We start from the raw sequence: 21788 nt of genomic DNA on the forward strand, positions 1-21788 counted from the left end.
TACTGCAGCTCGAAGGGCTGCCAGACTGCTACCAAGATGTTGCAGATGTTTTTGGGGAAATGGAGGTAGATCAGCTACCACCCCATCGTAAAACTGACTGTGCAATTGAGATTCTCCGCAACACGCAGCTGCCTAAACCGAAAATTTACCCAATGACCAAAGAGGAAGTAGAGGCATTGCGTGAATTCATTGACAAAAACCTGGCATGGGGATTCATTGAGACTGCCAATTCCCAAGTGGGAGCGCCTGTCCTCTTTCGAGAGAAGAAAGACGGCACACTCAGAATCTGTACAGACTATTGGGGGTTAAATTCAGTCTCCCTATGTAATAAATATCCTCTACCTCTAATGAATGACATGTTAGCCCACTTGTCAAAAGGGAAAATTTTCTCTAAACTCGACCTCCATGAAGCCTATTTTTGCATATACATACGGACTGGAGAAGAGTGGAAAACTGCTTTTAATTGACCATTACACTCCTTCCAGTACACGGTCCTCCCGTTCAGCTTAGCCGATGTGCCTGGCATTTTCATGAAACTGATTAATGAAGTGTTGCATGTTCACTTATTGAAGGGGGTCCTGGTCTATCTGGACAATGTACTGATTTACTCCGAAACCGAAGAGGAGCATGAACGCCTTCTTAGACAGGTGTTAGAAAAACTGAGAGCATCCAAATTGTATGCCAAGCTCTCCAAATGTGAATTTCACAAGACCCAATTAGTCTATTTGGGCTATCGGGTCTCTGACAAGGGAATCGAGATGGACCCTGAAAAAATCAGGGCCATCTTAAATTGGGAACGCCCCCGTACCTGATGCCAGCTGCAAAGTTTTTTGGGGTTCAGTAACTACTACCGCCAGTTCATTAAGGGGTTTGCTGAAATTGCCTTGCCCCTTACCAACCTCCTTCGCACGAAAGGGTTGGGGGAGACACATAAGATAAAACACCCCGGGCAGTGTTAAATAGGACTCCAGAATGCCAAGCTGCATTCAAGAAACTAAAGACCTTTTTTTACCGCGGAGCCCATTCTGAGGCACCCTGATCCTGAACGCCCCTTTGTTGTTCAAGTGGACACCTCTGACTTTTCTATTGGAGCTATATTGTTACAAAAGGACTCAGATGACATCATGAAACCCTGTGCTTATCTGTCCAGGAAGTTTTCTGAGACTGAGCACCAGTGGCGTGTCTGGGAAAAAGAGGCTTTTGCTGTCAAAGCTGCTTTAGAATCTTGGTGCCACCTCCTTGAAGGGGCTACCCACCCCTTCAAGGTTTGGACAGACCACAGAAATTTGGAAGCTCTCTGCACTGCCCGCCACCTCAGCCCCGAACAAATTCACTGCGCTCAATTCTTTAGTCGTTTTAACTTCCAACTAAAGTTCATCCCCGGCAAGAAAAACTTCCTCGCGGATACTTTGTCCCACCTGCCACAAGACTTTGACCACACCCCTCAGGTCATTGGCACCATTCTCTCTTCCCCACAATTGGGTCTGGCTGCGCTCACCAGAAGCCAAGCCCATGCTCCACCCACAGAGAGCACTGTGCCAACCCCTCCCAGCAAGCCAACGCTCCCTTGTCAATTGCAATCAGATTTTCTCCAAGCGGTGAAATCTGACACTTGGTTGCTGGCAAATCGAGACAAAGTATCCTTTAAGGATGATCTGGGAATGGCTCAGTCACCGACTTTACATTCCTGAGACTTTACGAGCTTCAGTGTTACAATGTTCCCATGATGATAAATTGGCGGGCCATTTTGGGTTTGTTAAAACCCCGCATTTAGTGCGCTGCCAATTTTGGTGGCCCTCTTTGCGGCGGGATGTCAAAGACTATGTTGCCTCCTGCCCTGTCTGTGCCCAGTCCAAACGCAAAGTAGGAAAACCACAGGGTCTTCTCCAACCTGTGGCTAACCCATCTCATCCCGGGACTGAGATTTCTTTGGATTTTATTGTTAACCTCTTCACCTAGTCAAAAGAAGACTGTCATTTGGGTAGAAAGGACTTTTTCTCCAAGCAGGCTCATTTTATTCCTTGTGCCTCCTTGCCATCTGCTCAGCAGCTGGCTCGCCTCTTTCTATGCCACATCTACCATCTCCACGGCTGCCCCTCCCGTTTGGTGACTGACCACGGGACACAGTTTACCTCCCAGTTTTGGCAGGCTTTTTTAAAGCTCATTGGCACCGAACAAGAATTGTCAACGGCATTGCATCCGGAGACTGACAGATCTACTGAGATTCTTAACTCCACCCTAGAGCAGTTTCTCCGCTCCTACACCAACTACCATCAGGACAATTGGGTTGAACTTCTGCCCTTCGCTGAAGTTGCCTACAACAATTCCGTTCATCAGAGCACTGGGCAAACCCCTTTTCAGGTTGTTTTTGGCCAGGACTTTGTTCCTATTCCTGAACTGTCTCACCCCCACCCCCCAGCCCCAACTCAGCTTATGATTGGGCTGCACAGCTTGCTGACTCCTGGCCGATCATTCGGCAGGCTTTCGACGATGCCCAGGCATCCTACAAAAATCACGCTGACAAACGCCGTTCTCCCCATCCCACTTTTGCTGTTGGGGATCTGGTTTACCTCTCTACAGAGTTTATCAAATCCCCTCAACCTTCCAAGAAGCTGGCCCCTAAGTTTATTGGGCCATTCCCCATTGTAGCTCTTATCAATCCTGTGACTGTCAAACTTGACTTGCCTCACAATTTACGACGTTGTCACCCTGTTTTCCATTGCAGCTTGCTCAAACTGGCTCGCTCCTCCCTCCTCCCCCACCTCTGCCGATCATGAATGATGTCCAACAGCATTTTGAAATCAGAGAAGTCATCGACTCCCACAAGCTTCGAAACTCCATGCAGTACCTAGTTCACTCGAAGCACGCTCGACACGTCAATGCTCCTGCTTCAGTTTGCCACTTTCACCTTGCTTATCCTTTCAAGCCTGTGCCTTGATTGTGCTTTTCACTATTGTTAATTTTGCTTTCTTTTAGGGGGGCGATATGTCATGTTCACCGTTGCGATGTTTGATTTACATTGTAACATTTTGCATGCCATGGTTCTGATGCGCATTCCAGTTGGGAGGGAGTTGTTGGGAGACCTTGTTCCAGGCTGTCTATCTGTTTTCTTGAGGATGGAATGTGTTTGGGTTATCGTTTGTGTTCAAGGTCTTTTTACCCATTGATTAACAGAACTTGTTAGGGGCACCTGGGATGGGGAAGTTGAAACGGTTATACAGGGGGAGGGCTCACTTTCACACCGAGGGTTTTTAGTTTATATTTGGTGCACTTCTTCTCATTCTCAGCTTTCTTTGTACTTGCTCACTATTCCTAAATAAACCAGATTTCTTTCAAGCCATCGCTTGTGAGCCTGAGTGTATTTTAGGCCAGGCAACCATTACAAATTGAGGTGTTGATATGAGGGAAGAGGGTAGTTGTTGTTCAGTTGTTATGTGATGTCTGACTCTTGGTGACCCCATGGACCATAGCACACCAGGCCTTCATGTACTCCACTGTCTCCCAGAGTTTACTCAAATTCATGTTCATTGCATCGGTGATGCTATCTAACCATCTCATCCTCTGCCATCCCCTTCTCCTTTTGCCTTCATTCTTTCCTAGCATCAGGGTCTTTTCCAGTGAGTCCTCTCTTTGCATTAGGTGACCAAAGTATTTGAGCTTCAGCTTCAGTATCTGTCTTTCCAATGAGCACTCAGGGTGATTTCCTGTAGGATTGACTGATTTGTCCTCCTTGCAGTCCAAGGAACTCTCAAGAGTCTTCTCCAGCACCACAGTTTGAAAGCATCAATTCTTCAGTGCTCAGCCTTCTGTAAGGTCCAGATCTCACAGCCGTACATCACTATTGGGAAAACCATAGCTTTGATTGTATGAACCTTTGTCAGCAAGATTATGTCTCTGTTTCTTAATATGCTGCCTAGGTTTGCCATAGCTTTCCTCCCAAGGAGCAGTCATCTTTTAATTCCATGGCTGCAGTCACCATCGGTGGTGATCTTGGAGCCCAAGAAAATAAAATCTGTCACTCCTTCCATTTCTTCCCCTTCTATTTGCCAGGACGTGATGAGGCCAGATGCCATGATCTTAGGGTTTTTTTGGTTTTTTTTTAATGTTGAATTTCAAGCCAGCTTTTGCACTCTCCTCTTTCACTCTTCAAGGGGCTGTTTAGTTCCTCCTCACTTTCAGCAATTAGCGTGGTGTCATCCACATATCTGAGGTTGTTGATGTTTCTCCCGGCAATCTTAATTCTAGCTTGTGATTCATCCAGCCCAGCATTTTTCATGATGTACCCTGCATATACGTTAAATAATCAGGGTGACAAAATACAGCCTTCCCGTACTCCTTTCCTAATTTTGAACCAATCGGTTGTTCCATGTCTGGTTCTAACTGTTGCTTCCTGACCTGCATATGGGTTCTCAGGAGACAGGTAAGGTGGTCCAGTACTCCCATCTCTTTAAGAATATATGAGGGAAGAGTGCAGAACCCCAAATGGCAAAAAAATGAACATGCTGAAAAGAATGAATTGGACTATATTCATGGGGTCTGGTAAAAAAATCAGTTTCATTTCTTTATTAGTTTTTCCTTTTTATTTAAATTGGGTCTCAGAATAATGATATAGCATTTGGGGGAAAAGATGCAGCCCAGTAATCCAGCCGCAGAAGCCAAAATGGAGAAGATCTCCACCGCCACCACGTATTTCCCCTTTGTACTAAGATAGGTGGGAACAAATGACACCCAAACAGTGCAAAAGACCAACATGCTGAAGGTGATAAACTTGGCTTCGTTGAAGCTGTCAGGTAAATTCCTAGCTAGGAAGGCCACGGTGAAGCTGACAGCAGACAAGAACCCCATAAAGCCAAGGACAGCATACAGCATTGTGGTTGAGCCTGCATTACATTCCAGGACAATTTCTTCAGCCACTGAATGCATGTCAGAAACTGGGAATGGGGGAGAAATTGCCAGCCACACTGCACAAATGGTGAATTGTGCCAGGGAGCAAGAAAGCACAATAGTGTTGGCCAGCCTTTTGCCCACCCATTTCCTCATCTTGGATCCTGGCTTGGTGGCCATGAAAGCAAGCACAACAACGGTTGTTTTCCCCAGTATACAAGAAAGAGCTACAGAGAAGATGATCCCAAAAGCAGTTTGTTGCATGAGACATTTCACTTGGTCAGGTTGGCCAATGAAAAGCAAAGTGCAAAGGAAGGAGAGCAGGAGAGCAGTGAGAAGGGTAAAAGTGAGATTCCTGTTGTTGGCTTTGACAATGGGGGTGTCCTGGTGTTTCAGGAAGATCCCCAGCACCACAGCTGAGATGAAAGCAAAGGAGAGTGCAATCACTACCAAAGAAATCCCCAAAGGATCTTGATAAGTCAAGTAAGTTATGTTTTTTTGAAGGCAACTATCCCGATCCTTGCTTGGATATTGATCTTCTGGACATGGGACACAGTCATCTAAGTCTGGGGGGAAAAAAAAGAAAGAAACCAGAAACAAAACCTTTGAGAGAAACATCATTATTTTGAAACATCATCTCTTCAATGTCAATGTGCCCTGATTTTTCCAGTTTTCTCTAGCTTTAATGAGCTCTCAGTGGCTTTCCTGTTGCAATTAAAGTGTTTTAAAACCCTACATTTCACTGGGCAAAGTTATTGGTGGGACCACCTCTGCCTGTCTCAATAGGTGACATAGGTGTGCATGCTCCAGGTCTCCTCTGTAAAATGTCATCATCTGATGGTACCTTGGATATGCACCTTCTCTGTAGCTGCCCCAGCCATTTGCAAGAGTCTCCCAGGGATCCCTGCCCTTTTAGCCTTGTAGTAGGCTAGGAAGACTTGGCTGTTCTCCAAAGTCAGGAGGCTGATTGGTCCAGGACCTGGTGGGAAGGGTGGTTTTGTTTTCATTTGTCTTTTTATGAATTGCGGTGAGCTGCCTAGGTAGCCATATATGTTCCATAAGCCAATCAACCTATCAATCAATACATCTGGGTGGAATAGTAAGTAAAAACAAGTAGAAACTAATAGGAAGACATTACCATTGTAAAGTTAGCTTTACTTCCATAAAGAAGGTATACAATAAAGGAAGTATTTTGAATAGTCTACCAACTAACTTTGGCTTCCTGTAAACTCTTTAGAATTTCTAAAGGAGAGATAAAAAGGGACAATCACAATCTAAGAAATCTATTGGACCTACTACATAGAGTGACCAGATTAGTTTTATCATCAAATATCTTACTGAACTATGAACAATTAGTTCAAATACTACATTGATGAGCTATACAATTTGTTGTGAAGCTCAAGATTTTCAGTTACTATAATATTGATTAAATATTCAGCCCCCGTTTAGTATTATTAAATTATCAATGCATTCAATATATTTGTTTGCTTACCGATTTGGTCAGCTATCTTCCCTTCTGGACACAATCTACAGTCATAGCAACAAGACAATTTCCCTTCCACTTTTATCCTGCTATGGCCAAAAGGACATTTCTTGTTACAGATGGAAAGAGGTAATGTCTGTAAATGAATAAAATCAGAATTCTTTCATATGAAGAATTATGTTTAGGGATTCCTCTTTTCATTAGTGACCTCTTCATTTCTTCATTTAAGCCTTGATGTTCCATTTTCCAATTTTCTTTCTGGTTTAAATTCTCCACTGAATTTCAACTTTTTCTGGTTTAAAATTTCCACTGATTCCCTTGACTGTTCCTTATATCACACCTATTACACTAATCGAGTGGTCGTGCCAAGCACAGCATTCTACAGATCTCTTCTGTGGAAATCAGTACCAGAACCTGGTGTGGGAAAGAGTCAGTGGTGTATGCTCTCCTTCCAGTTCCATTGTTTTGGTTGGGGTCCTACTTTTACTATACCTCTTTCAAAGCTTGGTTGACTTTTCCATACATATCACAGACCATAGCTTATTTAAACCTTTGTGAGCATTTCATAACAAAAATTTGATTTTCAAAATTGAGCTATTTTCAATCTGGTTGCTTATAGCAGAGTAATTAAGATTTTTCGGGGACGGGGGATTGTTTGTACCTTGCAGTTTGAGCACATTAAAAACAAATGAATTTTAGTGTTCTTTTTTAATGATTTTCAAATAATACTGATTTAGGAATATGGTTCCCTGAAATTATTAGGCTTGAACTGGGATATAATGCTATTTTTAAGTTAAAGTTAGAATTCTGTCTTATAAATGTAAAAACAGCTAAGAAAGAAGGTTTTTTTTCCTGTCATATTCCTTCCCTCATTGATTGATGTTTCATTTTTAGAAAAAAAAATACTTCTGCCTTCCCCTTTAATGAATTTTAGAGATACCATGCAATAATATTTGGAATAGCACTGTACTTTGATGAGAGAGAGAGAATCTCCAGTAGAAAATCTTTGTTTTTGAATCATATATTTCCATATATTTTGATAAATGTTCAATGTAAATGTATTTCAAAAAGTGAGTTTTTGCCAGCTATTTCATCTATTTCAGGAAAGACATTTAAATTCTAGATGGTATGCAATCATATAACTCCACTTGGATTAGCATTACTAGTTATCTAAATAGACAGACTCTCCAGCAGAAACCCTTTGTTTTTGGGATATATTTATATATTATCTTAGGAGATAAAAACATGAAGCATGCATATGCCATTTGAATATATATATATATATATATATTCATTCTGTTTCAATAAATGGTTTGCTCCTGTTCAGTTATATACAAAGTGTCATATTTTACTAATGTAGTAAGAAACAAATCCTGCATACTAAAATAGCATTGCATTGGAACTAAAGAAATGATGAGGATATTTAAACTTTAAGCCACCTCTTTTGCTTTAGCAGTTTATGTTTGTATCACATCAAAAAGAAAAAAAAAATATTACTCTGAGGTTTCTAAGCAGCTTAATAGTTTAATCCAAGTGCTATTGTTTAATCAATTATTTGCATGGGTCAGTGGTACTATAATGTCAAGAAAAGGGGAAAAAAACAAGACACACCTGGTTAAATATGTGGGGCCAAATGATATCCTTGGCAGAAAGGGTGAGGAGCTTCTCTGGGGGAGCCAGGGGGTCGATCTTTCCAACTTGGACCGTCAGAAAGGACTGGTTTGGGAACGTGACCCAACTGAAAATATCAAATCCAGTTACCCATTCCCCTTTTGGGCTAAAAGAAACCTCTTCCCCAGCACTGTTGTTAAAGGAGACTCGCTGCAAAAAGTGGTGGAGCTAAAGGAAGGAAAAAGCAGAAGAAGAAACAGGAAAGTTAACAGGGTTCCTTGAAAAGGTAGGGACATATCTCAGTTTGTTTCCAGCAATCTGGCCTATGCTTCATGAGCCAATTTGGCCTATGCTTAAATTTTGGAAGACAACTACGTTCTCTGTCACATGCATTTTCTACCCTGTTGCCTAACTAAAATGTTTCAGTTGAAAAAATTTCAGATGAGAATTCCATCACAAATTTGAGAAAGGGAAAAATCCAACAAATCTCTTTGCTCTGATTATTGAGCAATCCAAAATGTTTTACACAACCTGATGACCTTCCTGAATTTTGCATTAGCAAATGTTACCTGCCATGGTGACTGAGGCAACAGCTTCCATCTGTTCTCATCAAATGTCTGACCCTCTTTGGGTTTGGAGGAGCGCATGGCCCTCAGAGCATGTGCCACAGCATAGACTGCATTGTAGATGCTGTAACTATGTCCACCCATGGTGGTCTCAAAAACAGAATTAGGAAGAGTCTTCAGCTTCTCTTCTCCAGTGCAGATCCTTTCAGCATTCCCATCTGGAATATCTCTGGAGAATGAGCATTCAAAAGCACCTTTCCAGAAATCCCTAATAAAGCCATCTTCTTTTTCTAAGATTGGGTTTCTCTTCTGCATAAATTGTTGGAAACCTGTCAGCTGCTTAGAGTGAATTGCAAAGGAAAGAGCACCATGGAGAAAATCAATGGGCAACTCTCTTTGCATCAGAATGGAGGTGAATTCCATCTGAGCTGTCAGGATCCAAACTTTGGCTTTTCTCTCCTTTGGAATATCATCAGAATCTAACACATAGATCATTAATCTCAGAGTCACTATGCTTGTAATTTCAGCATTGAAGATCACTGCAATGACTGTACTCCCCATGATCACTTTGTATAATTGATCTGCCTTTTCCACCATTTCAGCAGCTTCATTACCATACATCATTTGAGGGAGACATTCTATAAAGTCAAAGCAGATTCCTCTCTCTGAAAACATGGAAATACTCTTTTGAATGAACCTCTCTCTGTCTTCCTCATACAAAGAAATCAACCCAACCCAGGTCCATCCAAAATGCAACAGTAAGTGTAGGATTCCTTTAAGCTGGTGGATCTCATCTGGGAACATCCATTTGACAAAAATGTCTGCTGGTTCATTATTCATCAGTGGAGCTGATCCATATGTGATCTAAATGGGGGAAAAGTGGGGGGGGGTGGATAGAGGCAAAATGGATTTCGACAAAGAAAAATGTGCAATATGTATGATTTTCATTGGCACCCTTGCTTAATTTTTGAAGAAAGGCCCCGAGTCTAAGTGTAAGCCATCCTTATTGTTTGGGTAGAAAGGGCATCAGAGCCTTCCTTAGCGGTTTAACACATTGGCATCAGGAAGTTTCGTACTGTGATGAAGAACAGCCGTGGTGGTGATTTTCACTGCAGATCAAGAATGGGTTGTATTCTTGTCTGACATTTTATGCTACTTCTGAGAAGATTGATCATGGGACTCAGCATCTGAAAGTAAGAAATAGCTTGTGAACTTCCATCTTCCTTTATTTTTGTTCTCACCTGAGGAAGCTTGTAGTTGCACAGAGCAGTAGCCATGTTGAGACAGGTCTTAGAACGGGGTCCTCCAATGACAGCTACTGTATTGGTCTGGTCATTACATTTGTAGTTGGGGATAAATTTATCTTTTGTAGATAGAAATTCCAGTGCTAAAAGGTAAGTTGTAATTTCCTCAAGATAATCAGTAGCAATCTGGAAACCAAGGCTGACATTGGGTAAAATCCCAGAATGTTCATTGATCTCCTTTACAGCAAATGCCAGAGCCAAAGTCTGTTGGTAGTTTTGAGTGAGGAAGCTTCAGCGAGAATAATAAACTATGTCAATCTATTTCTGTTTCTGAATCAAATCAGAGAGTTGCTACTTTTAATTGTTATATTTATATGTTCATACACAAACAAAATGTTGTATTATTGTTTGCCCTGGACACCTGGAATTTGGTCTTCAGCAAATAATAGCCCTGGATTGTATAGACTGGGGTGTCCTGACCTAGTTGGGGTTAGGTACAATTGAGCTAAGCCAACACTTCATTTCAGTTTCATCTGCACTTTGAATTTTTGTAAGGGTGGGAAGCCAGTTCCATTTTCCCACCCTAGACTTGTAGTAGACTGAAATAGTTTTTTCTAATGCTCTTGAGGGTTTCCTGCTTCATTTCTGGGTTAAATGAAAGGGGAAAAAAAGGTCTGGATAAACCAGAGGGAATCTGCAAAGCCTAGATTACTCAAGATTTCTACTTTCAAGAGAGGACTTTGCTGAAGGAAGGAAGTTTCCTGAGAAAAAAAGTAATTCATATAGTTTATGGCTCAGATCAATACTATTTGTCTCTGTTTAACTTTCAGTGTTAGGACAGGCTAAGCTTCTGTGAGCTCTATAATGAAAAAGCCTAAATATGGCCATTAGTCATACCAACTGGACGTAGTCATACCAGTCAACTAGCAATCAATACATTTCAGCAGATTAGTGAAAGAAAGAAAATACAACATTTAGCTGGTAATGTGGATGTGGAGGAGGTGGAGGTTCAGGAGGATACTTACAGGTACTGATCAAGCACTTCACGAGAAGGAAGGCTTTCAAAAGTGATCTCATTTGAAAGAAAGAAGACCTGATAAAGAATAGCAGCAATAATTAAGTCTCCAGGCTGATAATACTTGTGAACAATTGCAAGAGGACCACTGAGACTGCAGTTGGAAACAGGAGAAATTACCATCATGTTAGGAAAAAAGAATAAAACCAGTGTTCTGAATATAACCAGCTCACTATAATATATTGTCATTATTGACACCAAACACCAATGTTACCATGCAGGTGAGATGCTGGGTCAAAATCAACCTGCCTCTCATACATTCAATATTATCTAGAGTGAATGAATGAAGTTTCACCAATTAAATGTACATCCTTCGTATTCTCTCTACAAGTAATCCCGTATTTTTGAACTGATATTAATGCCATGTTTTAACCTGGGTTCATAGTTTTGTCATGGTTACTGACATTCCCTTGAGACAAAAAAAAAAAAAAAAAAAGGGAGAATGATGATACTTAACTTGATAATTACTTGGGAGATAATAGCTTGCTTACAGTAGGACTTTGTTTCCAATGTGTGAAAAGGAAACATGTTTATCATATCTCTGCAGGACTTCAGGAGTGCTATGAACTTTTGAAACTTTTGAAAGAGATTGGGAGGAGCACCATATGCACAAAACAATAAAACTTTGCACATTTTTTTCCAAAGATGCTACCATGTCAGACAGATACACATCTATAACCAGGTTCCAAAGTTTCTTGATTCAAACACCATTTAAAAAGAAGGCAAGTTAATTTGCTGAGGTCATTTTTGTTAGCAGATGCTGGGAAAGCCTTTAGCCCAGGAGAGGTCAAAAAAAGTCACACACCAAACATTTCTATAAAAATAATTTATTTACAGAAAGCAAAACAAAAGCAAACCATATTTAAAGGACTTAGCTCCCCTTTGGAGCAAGCCTTGTTTGGCTCCATTGCCGGCAGAGAAAAAAGAGGAAGTAAGAAACAAGTCCGTGCATGTTTCCTCCCCGCAGGCAACTTGCATGAAGCACGTGAGAGGAGACAAATAAATACAACCTCTTCACTGGGCCAAAATGATTAGGTACAATAGCAGTCTTAATTGTTAGTAGGAAAACCTCAACACTCCCCTTTTTACACTATAGATTAAGATGCAAACCAATCTTCTCTGACAACTTTATATGTCTTTCCATTCACATTATTTTACCATTATCTCCCCTTTGGTTTAACAGAAAGCTACCATTCTTCTTCCTGTGTTTTTCCAAACCTAGGTTGTTATAATTCCAAGACTTTTTAATGTGAAATGGCTTTTCATGCAGGCTTCAAAATCAAGCCTTGGTTTTTCTGTTGATGTGAACAGCAGCAAATCATCAACATAAATGCACAGATACATACAGCCTTGTTTGTCCTTCTTCATATATACACAGAGATCTGCTTTTCCTTTTTCAAAACCAAAACTCTGCAGTTTTTCATCTAATGTTTGGTTCCAGGATCTAGCAGCTTGTTTTAACCCATAGATTGACTTCTGCAGTTCACAGACTAGATTCTCCCCTTTTTCATAGCCAGGGGGTTGCTGCATGTATAATCTGTGGTCTAAATCACCATAGAGAAATGCAGTTTGAATGTCATAGTGGTTAACTGACATTCCTTTTAGTGCAGCGACTTTTAACAGTAATCTAATTGATTCACCTTTAGTAACTGGTGCAAAAGTCTTGTCAAAGTCTAAATCTTTCCTTTGAGTGAACGCTTTTGCAACCAACCTTGCTTTATATTTTTGGATTTTGCCATCAGCATCCCTTTTCAGTTTGAAAACCCACCTACAACCCAGACAGCGTTCATTGGGAGGTAGATTTACCAGTTTCCATGTTTTATTTTCTTTCAAGGATGCTAATTCCTGTTGCATGGCAGGATGCCAATTTTGTGCAATCTCAGGTGGTAAAGCATTCACTTGTTCTAAAGACTCAGGTTCTGTGAATATGTGAAAAGCCTTTACTGTTTCAGCCTGAAAACGTGATGGAGGAACACCTTTATTACTCCTCTGAGATCTGTGAGGTAATACAGGGCTTAAATTTTGACTCCTATCACTTTCCTGAGAAGCATCTGTCTCATCAGACAGATCTTCAGTTTGCTTTTCTGCTTTAATGTCCTCATCAGGCAAAAGATCACCATCAGCAAGTCCTTGCTGTTCTCTTGTGGTGTTCAGTTCAACTGGAGAGCTAGAATTTAATCTCCCCCAGTTTTGTTCAGCAAAATAAGCGCTTTTGCTAATTATTAATTTCTCTCCCATTATGAACCTGTAGCTCCTCTGGCTTTGTTCATAGCCAACAAAGATGGCTTTCTTTGTTGTGGGGCCTCCTTTCCTTCTCTGCTGTTTTGGAATGTGAACCCATGCAGTGCTACCAAACACTCTAAGATGGTTTACCTTTGGTTTCACACCATAAAACAAATGGAATGGAGTGTCCTGAATCACAGAGTTATACAACCTGTTCTGTACATAAGTGGCAGTGGATATGGCCTCTCCCCAGTACTTAAAAGATAATTGTGAATCTTTAATCATACATTCCATCGCATTTTGCAAGGTTCTGCCCTTTCTTTCAGCAACACCATTTTGCTGAGGGGTGTAAGGGTTAGAAAGAATTTGTTCTATCCCTTTTTCCACTAGGAAACTTCTGAATTTGTGAGAAAGGTATTCTCCTCCTCTATCACATTGGAGTGTAGATACAGGCCTAGGGAATTTTCCATTTGCCCATGTCACAAAACTTTTAAATTTCTCAAATGCTTCATCTTTATGTTTTAAGATGTAGATAAATGTGTATCTTGAGAAATCATCAATGATGGTCATTGCATACCTTGCTTGTCCAAGACTTGGAGCAAAAGGACCAATAATGTCAGAGTGTACAATTTCCAAAGGTCTAGTTGTAACTCTGTCACTGTGCTTACTCACAGGAGCTTTTAGTGTTTTGCATTCTTTGCAAACTACACAGTCTAAGTATTTATCACAGGGTTTTATCTTTAGGTCAGCACACAGCTGTGGCGTTTGTGCTATATACTTGAAATTAGCATGACCAAATCTCCTGTGCATCAGGTGTACACATTGGTCATGATATGGTGTGTTGCCAACTGCAGCCTTGCAGCTTGGCTTCCTTGCATTTTGCACAATGTACAAGGAGTCTTTTAACATACCAGTAGCACACAATTTCCCATTTTTTCGTATCTCACAACCATTTTTCTTAAATGTTATGATATACCCTGTTGCTGCCAATGGTGCCACAGTTAAAAGGTTTGATTGTAAATTTGGCACATACAACACACCTTTTACAGTTTCTCCTAAGCAGGATAAATACAAGTCACCTTGTCCCATAATTTTGGTCACAGACCCATCAGCCAAAGATACACTTTGTCTTTCAGTTTTAGACAGTGACACAAAAGAGCTTTTACAATTACATAAATGACAATTGGCCCCAGAATCTAACACCCATACATCAGAATTACCCTTCTCAGCAACCTGTGCAATCTGGGTTGTCTGAAGAGCCTTCTTCTGTGTTGCTCTTGTGTTTTTCTTCTCTGTCTTTCTACTCTTGGTTCTCATGGCACAGTCTCTTTGCAAATGTCCAGCTGAACCACAAGTGAAGCATCGCTGGCTTGCTAGCGCTGTGGCCTCAGGTTCCTTTCCCTTCTTTTCCCTCGTTTTCTGGTATTGCAGCTTTCCAGAAGAGATGGGGGGGGGATCTTTCCTCTCTCTTATCCCATTCAGCGAGTAAGCACTGTGTAACATACAATGGGGTGAGGTCTGCTTCAGGCATAGCCTCCAGGGTACAGATCAGCGTGTCCCACGTCGCATTTAGTGAGGACAGGAGGATATATGATTTTGTGAGAGGTGTAAATTCCATTCCTCTCTCCTGCAACTCAACAAACAGCTGCTGAATATAATGCAGGTGCTCAGGAAGGGCTATCTCCTTCTGCAAGGTAGGCTCTGTACAGTTTTTTGTCCGAGTAACTTTACTCCCTGCTGTTGCCTTTACATATAAGTCTCTCAAAGCGTCCCAAAGTTGCTTTGCAGACTGCATGCCTTGCACGTGGACTAGCTGATTGTCCTCAACTCCCAAGATAATGGTGGCTCTAGCCCACTCATCCTGTCTCAGCCATTCAGCACTGAGATTTGGGGGGTTTTGCTCACCAATTGGCAGCCAAAGATTCTCTCTGCGAAGATAGATCTCCATCTTCAGGGCCAAATTCAAATAGTTGGTCTCTGATAGGCACTCCAGAGGCATCGCTGAGGGCTGGGAGGTAGCCATGGCTTCTTCCTTCTTTTGCAAGTCACCTCAGCTGGCTTCTTTGTCCTGTAGACCGGCAGTTGCTGGAAAATCTCCAGGTGGCTCCAAAGAAAATCTTCACATGGTCTTTGCTACCTGCCTTTAAATTGTGCATGAGGTGTGGAGCTGATCTCTCTTTTCTCTCTGGGTTTTACTAGGCTGTTTACTGGGCACATAACCTGTTAGCAGATGCTGGGAAAGCCTTTAGCCCAGGAGAGGTAAAAAAAAGTCACACACCAAACATTTCTATAAAAATAATTTATTTACAGAAAGCAAAACAAAAGCAACACATATTTAAGGGACTTAGCTCCCCTTTGGAGCAAGCCTTGCTTGGCTCCATTGCCGGCAGAGAAAAAAGAGGAAGTAAGAAACAAGTCCGGGCAGGTTTCCTCCCCCCAGGCAATTTGCATGAAGCATGTGAGAGGAGACAAATAAATACAACCTCTTCACTGGGCCAAAATGATTAGGTACAATAGCAGTCTTAATCGTTAGTAGGAAAACCTCAACAATTTTGTCAATCCTCTGCTTAATGCAGGTTCTGCTATGAAGAATGACAGTATAATATGATTGGTTCAGGTCAAAGATGGTTTGACAGAGGGAAACAATGTTAAAGTCATAGCATGAATCAGTGAGTTAAGATGTACTTGTGCTCTCCTTAAACAGCAGGTCTCTCACCCTCTCCCTATCTTTTTTTTTTAAATAAGAATTTTATTAAGTTTGAAAGATATAATAAAACTACAAAAAAACACAGAAAACTACAAAAAGAATAAAAACTATAAAGAGTGTGAAACACAAGAAGAAAGAATTTTAGAGATTACATAAACTGGGAGATCATGAGTTCTAGTCCTGCCCAACTGTGTGACCTTGGTACTATTTATTTTCCTGGTTCCCATTTTCATGGGCATCTAATGCACAGCAAGAGAGATAAGTTTTCATTGTGAAAACACCTTAATCTGACAACACATGGACAGACTCAACCAGACTTTCAACTGGAAAACTCTGAACTAGGCCAAATCCAAAAATGCTAGAGAATTCCTGGAAGCTTGGCACTCAGACAAAGCAGCCATCAACAGACACATAGAGGTAAACAACTTGTATACTCCATTCAAAAAAGACAATAGAAAAGCCAAAAGACCCGAACACCTCCTTGCCAGGAATCGACACCCAGTGTGCAAAGATTAACACCAAGATTAACACCAGATGAACAATCAAACAGAACATTATACCTTAATCAAGGGACTCTTAACTCAGTCAGTCAACCCATCAGCAAACAACAGCCCAATCAAGGAACTCCCAAGGAGAGAACAACACCCCCACCAACACAAGCGGGACAAACCACAGTATATAAACAGAGAGCAAGGCCCACTCCCTTTTTGCACTGAAGATGCTGCTTGGTCTGGCAGTGAAATGTCTGCAAGAAAACAACAAGGCTCAGAGAGCACCAAGGACTCCAAAGAGCAACTAATAAGGAAAGGAAACTGATTTTTCTACCAGAGCCCCTGAATAAAGCCAACTTGGTTACTTTTACAACATTGGTTTCTTGCACTTTGGGAATCCACAGTCTTCCCTCATATTTGCAGAGCAAGGTGACACAGAAGGCAGTAGCTCTCATGATCTCTTCCAAGTTCACTGCCTAACATAGGCAGGTGATCCAACTAATCCTGAGTGTAGCATCTTGGTTACTCATCATCTCTACCATCTTTTCTAAACCGTGGTTTGAAAAGGATTGGATGTTAGTGAAAGAACAAGTTATTTGTGCTGATAAGAATACAGTGGTGTGTAATGTCATTCCAAGACATGAAAATAATAATAGTAACAACAAGAACAACATCAGAGGAAGAACAGATCTTTACCCTATATAACTATTCCATTAGACAGAGCCAACCATTTGTTTGAGGACAAGTTTCCTGTCCTCCAACCAGCCAATTTGGGAGTTTTCTGCACCACTGCTTGATCACAGTTCATTGTGACTGCACTTTGCAGACTCCAGCGAGTTTCGGAGATTTTCACCTATCTTGCTCAGGATCTGAGTTCGTGGCACACATGGTGCTTCCAGCTGAGTCCAGCCTAGTTCTGAGTTCCAAGTCTTGTTCCAAGTCTCCTGTCCAGAGAATTCAGCCTAGTCCTGGGCTTCCAGCCAAGTCCAGCCTAGTTCCAAGCTCTGCTCCAAGTCTCCTGTCCAGAGAATTCAGCCTAGTCCGGAGCTTCCAGCCAAGTCCAGCCTAGTTCCAAGCTCTGCTCCAAGTCTCCTGTCCAGAGAATTCAGCCTAGTCCGGGGCTTCCAGCCAAGTCCAGCCTAGTTCCAAGCTCTGCTCCAAGTCTCCTGTCCAGAGAATTCAGCCTAGTCCTGGGCTTCCAGCCAAGTCCAGCCTAGTTCCAAGCTCTGCTCCAAGTCTCCTGTCCAGAGAATTCAGCCTAGTCCGGAGCTTCCAGCCAAGTCCAGCCTAGTTCCAAGCTCTGCTCCAAGTCTCCTGTCCAGAGAATTCAGCCTAGTCCGGGGCTTCCAGCCAAGTCCAGCCTAGTTCCAAGCTCTGCTCCAAGTCTCCTGTCCAGAGAATTCAGCCTAGTCCGGGGCTTCCAGCCAAGTCCAGCCTAGTTCCAAGCTCTGCTCCAAGTCTCCTGTCCAGAGAATTCAGCCTAGTCCTGGGCTTCCAGCCAAGTCCAGCCTAGTTCCAAGCTCTGCTCCAAGTCTCCTGTCCAGAGAATTCAGCCTAGTCCTGGGCTTCCAGCCAAGTCCAGCCTAGTTCCAAGCTCTGCTCCAAATCTCCTGTCCAGAGAATTCAGCCTAGTCCGGAGCTTCCAGCCAAGTCCAGCCTAGTTCCAAGCTCTGCTCCAAGTCTCCTGTCCAGAGAATTCAGCCTAGTCCGGGGCTTCCAGCCAAGTCCAGCCTAGTTCCAAGCTCTGCTCCAAGTCTCCTGTCCAGAGAATTCAGCCTAGTCCGGGGCTTCCAGCCAAGTCCAGCCTAGTTCCAAGCTCTGCTCCAAGTCTCCTGTCCAGAGAATTCAGCCTAATCCGGAGCTTCCAGCCAAGTCCAGCCTAGTTCCAAGCTCTGCTCCAAGTCTCCTGTCCAGAGAATTCAGCCTAATCCGGAGCTTCCAGCCAAGTCCAGCCTAGTTCCAAGCTCTGCTCCAAGTCTCCTGTCCAGAGAATTCAGCCTAGTCCGGGGCTTCCAGCCAAGTCCAGCCTAGTTCCAAGCTCTGCTCCAAGTCTCCTGTCCAGAGAATTCAGCCTAGTCCGGGGCTTCCAGCCAAGTCCAGCCTAGTTCCAAGCTCTGCTCCAAGTCTCCTGTCCAGAGAATTCAGCCTAGTCCGGGGCTTCCAGCCGAGTCCAGCCTAGTTCCAAGCTCTGCTCCAAGTCTCCTGTCCAGAGAATTCAGCCTAGTCCGGGGCTTCCAGCCTAGTTCCAAGCTCTGCTCCAAGTCTCCTGTCCAGAGAATTCAGCCTAGTCCGGGGCTTCCAGCCAAGTCCAGCCTAGTTCCAAGCTCTGCTCCAAGTCTCCTGTCCAGAGAATTCAGCCTAGTCCTGGGCTTCCAGCCAAGTCCAGCCTAGTTCCAAGCTCTGCTCCAAGTCTCCTGTCCAGAGAATTCAGCCTAGTCCGGGGCTTCCAGCCAAGTCCAGCCTAGTTCCAAGCTCTGCTCCAAGTCTCCTGTCCAGAGAATTCAGCCTAGTCCGGGGCTTCCAGCCAAGTCCAGCCTAGTTCCAAGCTCTGCTCCAAGTCTCCTGTCCAGAGAATTCAGCCTAGTCCTGGGCTTCCAGCCAAGTCCAGCCTAGTTCCAAGCTCTGCTCCAAGTCTCCTGTCCAGAGAATTCAGCCTAGTCCTGGGCTTCCAGCCAAGTCCAGCCTAGTTCCAAGCTCTGCTCCAAATCTCCTGTCCAGAGAATTCAGCCTAGTCCGGAGCTTCCAGCCAAGTCCAGCCTAGTTCCAAGCTCTGCTCCAAGTCTCCTGTCCAGAGAATTCAGCCTAGTCCGGGGCTTCCAGCCAAGTCCAGCCTAGTTCCAAGCTCTGCTCCAAGTCTCCTGTCCAGAGAATTCAGCCTAGTCCGGGGCTTCCAGCCAAGTCCAGCCTAGTTCCAAGCTCTGCTCCAAGTCTCCTGTCCAGAGAATTCAGCCTAATCCGGAGCTTCCAGCCAAGTCCAGCCTAGTTCCAAGCTCTGCTCCAAGTCTCCTGTCCAGAGAATTCAGCCTAGTCCGGGGCTTCCAGCCAAGTCCAGCCTAGTTCCAAGCTCTGCTCCAAGTCTCCTGTCCAGAGAATTCAGCCTAGTCCGGGGCTTCCAGCCAAGTCCAGCCTAGTTCCAAGCTCTGCTCCAAGTCTCCTGTCCAGAGAATTCAGCCTAGTCCTGGGCTTCCAGCCAAGTCCAGCCTAGTTCCAAGCTCTGCTCCAAGTCTCCTGTCCAGAGAATTCAGCCTAGTCCGGAGCTTCCAGCCAAGTCCAGCCTAGTTCCAAGCTCTGCTCCAAGTCTCCTGTCCAGAGAATTCAGCCTAGTCCGGGGCTTCCAGCCGAGTCCAGCCTAGTTCCAAGCTCTGCTCCAAGTCTCCTGTCCAGAGAATTCAGCCTAGTCCGGGGCTTCCAGCCAAGTTCCAAGCTTTGCTCCAAGTTTCCTGTCCAGAGTTTCCAGCCTAATCTGATGCTTCCAGCTTCCAGCTGAGTCCAGTCCAGCACAAGTTCCAAGCCTTGTTTTTGAGACTTCATTTATGAGTTCCCAAATTAGTCCAGAAACCTCAGTTGAGACTACCCTTGCTCTGAGTTCGAGTCCTGTGCCAAGTCTTCAGTTTATCCCTGTCTGCTGCTCGTAGTCCTGCTTCCAGGTCCAGGGAGCCAGTCACCTAGTGTCCATGCTGTTCCAGTATTGATCCAGTTCGAGAACTGCTATCTCCAGCTCATAGAGTCCAGTCTCACCTCCAGTGGAAGATCCTCTCCGTCATCTTGCTGTGCCCAGTTGGTCTTCGTTATCCAGTCTTCGTATTTCAAGGACTTATTTATTGTAAATAGTTATTTAATAAAGAATCTTTATTGAGAACCTGTCGGGTGCATACTCTGAACAGGACACCACAACTTTTACAGATCAAATCTGAGCCCCTTTTACACTGAAATGAAAGTTCCAATAATTGTCTCTGTTTTCTTCCCACCTAGTGATAAAAAGGGCTAGACACCCTTTTTTTCAAGTGGGATGTTCATATCTGGAATCAGACTGTTTACTCCTTGCCTTGGGAGAACCAGCAGTCCCAAAGACATAGTAAAGTATGAGCAGCTTAGCTTAAATTTTCCCACTCTTGGTGATTTAGGTTACCTGGCTGATACACAACTCATGCAAAGGCCTCTTGCAATATGTGGTGGCCAACAGGAGAGTGGTGCCTATAAGTGGGAAAGTATCTAGGAAAGGAAGCTTATAATACTGCCCCTTCTCTGCTTATTTTGTCAATTTAGTCTAATTATGTTGTTTCCTACAGAAATACACACTGAATCCATACTTAGATATTAGAACCTATAGAACACCCTTCTTCAGTTACTCAGGTTATTTATTTGAGTTTCAATTAAGATTAGATTAAACGTATATGTTTGCACATATATCTAGAATGTCTAATTACAGCAAAGCTATGAATTTGCCATTAAATCCATGTGGGTATAACCACGTTAGGGAGAGATCATCATGGAGAAAATCTATCTACATGGTTGCTTAGAGTCAAAAATGACTTGATGGCACATAATCAATACATCAGTTACTGGGTCTAACTGATTACGTCCAGAGATATTTTTCCAATGGTCATAAGAAAGACACTTCTCAAGAGTGAGATCAAAATTTAATTTAACAGAATTTAATTTAATTTGATTTAATTTTTTGTTTAATTCATAATGACTGAAATTTCCATTTGAATTCCGTGATTTTCTCCCTTTGAAAACCAAGTAAAGGTACTGGAGAAGGAAACTTTCTAACTTTTCTAATTTAGGTTTTTTTTTTTTCCCCCCTGCTACTATTATTTTATAGGGACGCGGTGGCGCTGCGGGTTAAACCGCTGAGCTGTTGATCGGAAGGTCGGCGGTTCGAAACCGCGCAGCGGGGTGAGCTCCTGTTGTTAATCCCAGCTCCTGCCCACCTAGCAGTTCGAAAACATGCAAATGTGAGTAGATCAATAGGTACCGCTTCGGCGGGAAGGTAACGGCGTTCCGAGTCGTCATGCTGGCCACATGACCCGGAAGTGTCTATGACAACGCCGGCTCCAAGGCTTAGAAACGGAGATGAGCACCGCCCCCTAGAGTCGGACTCGACTGGACTTTACGTCAAGGGAAACCTTTACCTTTACCTTTACTATTATTTTGTCCATAATTCCCAGTTACAATTCCCTGTGTATCACAGATTGGGATATGCACCTGAGCATGTGTAGCTCTGTACAATCGTTATCAATTATCATTTTCAATCTCTAAGGAGTTAATGAAAATATTACAAAATAATGTATTTCGACAGCAACAAAAATACAATATCCCCCCCCCCCCGGGAACAGCTGGAGGGCAAAGACGTTTTATTTTGATTTTGATTTTTAAGGCAGTCCACTTCTGACGAAAGAGCAGCCTCCTGGAATAATATATATCAGGTTGACCTATTTCACATGCTTAATTCTAATAGAGTGAAGAGGTGGCCGAGAGATAAATTGGTCTGCAGGATGGTA

The 21788-nt window shown here is 43.0% G+C and overlaps 1 protein-coding gene across 1 annotated transcript; it reads right to left on the reverse strand.

Moving 5' to 3' along the window:
• Window positions 1–4605: 4605 nt before the first annotated feature.
• On the reverse strand, window positions 4606–20048 carry LOC134496975 (vomeronasal type-2 receptor 26-like; the record flags this gene model as incomplete). Its single annotated transcript, XM_063302689.1, has 3 exons — window positions 20023–20048; window positions 8601–8773; window positions 4606–5450 (listed from the first exon to the last, which is right to left on the reverse strand). Coding segments are annotated over exons 1-3 (1044 nt in total), but the record flags the coding sequence as incomplete, so codon positions are not given.
• Between the last annotated feature and the right edge of the window lie 1740 nt (window positions 20049–21788).

The sequence above is a fragment of the Candoia aspera genome, chromosome 4 (assembly GCF_035149785.1).
Source record: "Candoia aspera isolate rCanAsp1 chromosome 4, rCanAsp1.hap2, whole genome shotgun sequence".
Classification (NCBI taxonomy): Eukaryota; Metazoa; Chordata; class Lepidosauria; order Squamata; family Boidae; genus Candoia; species Candoia aspera.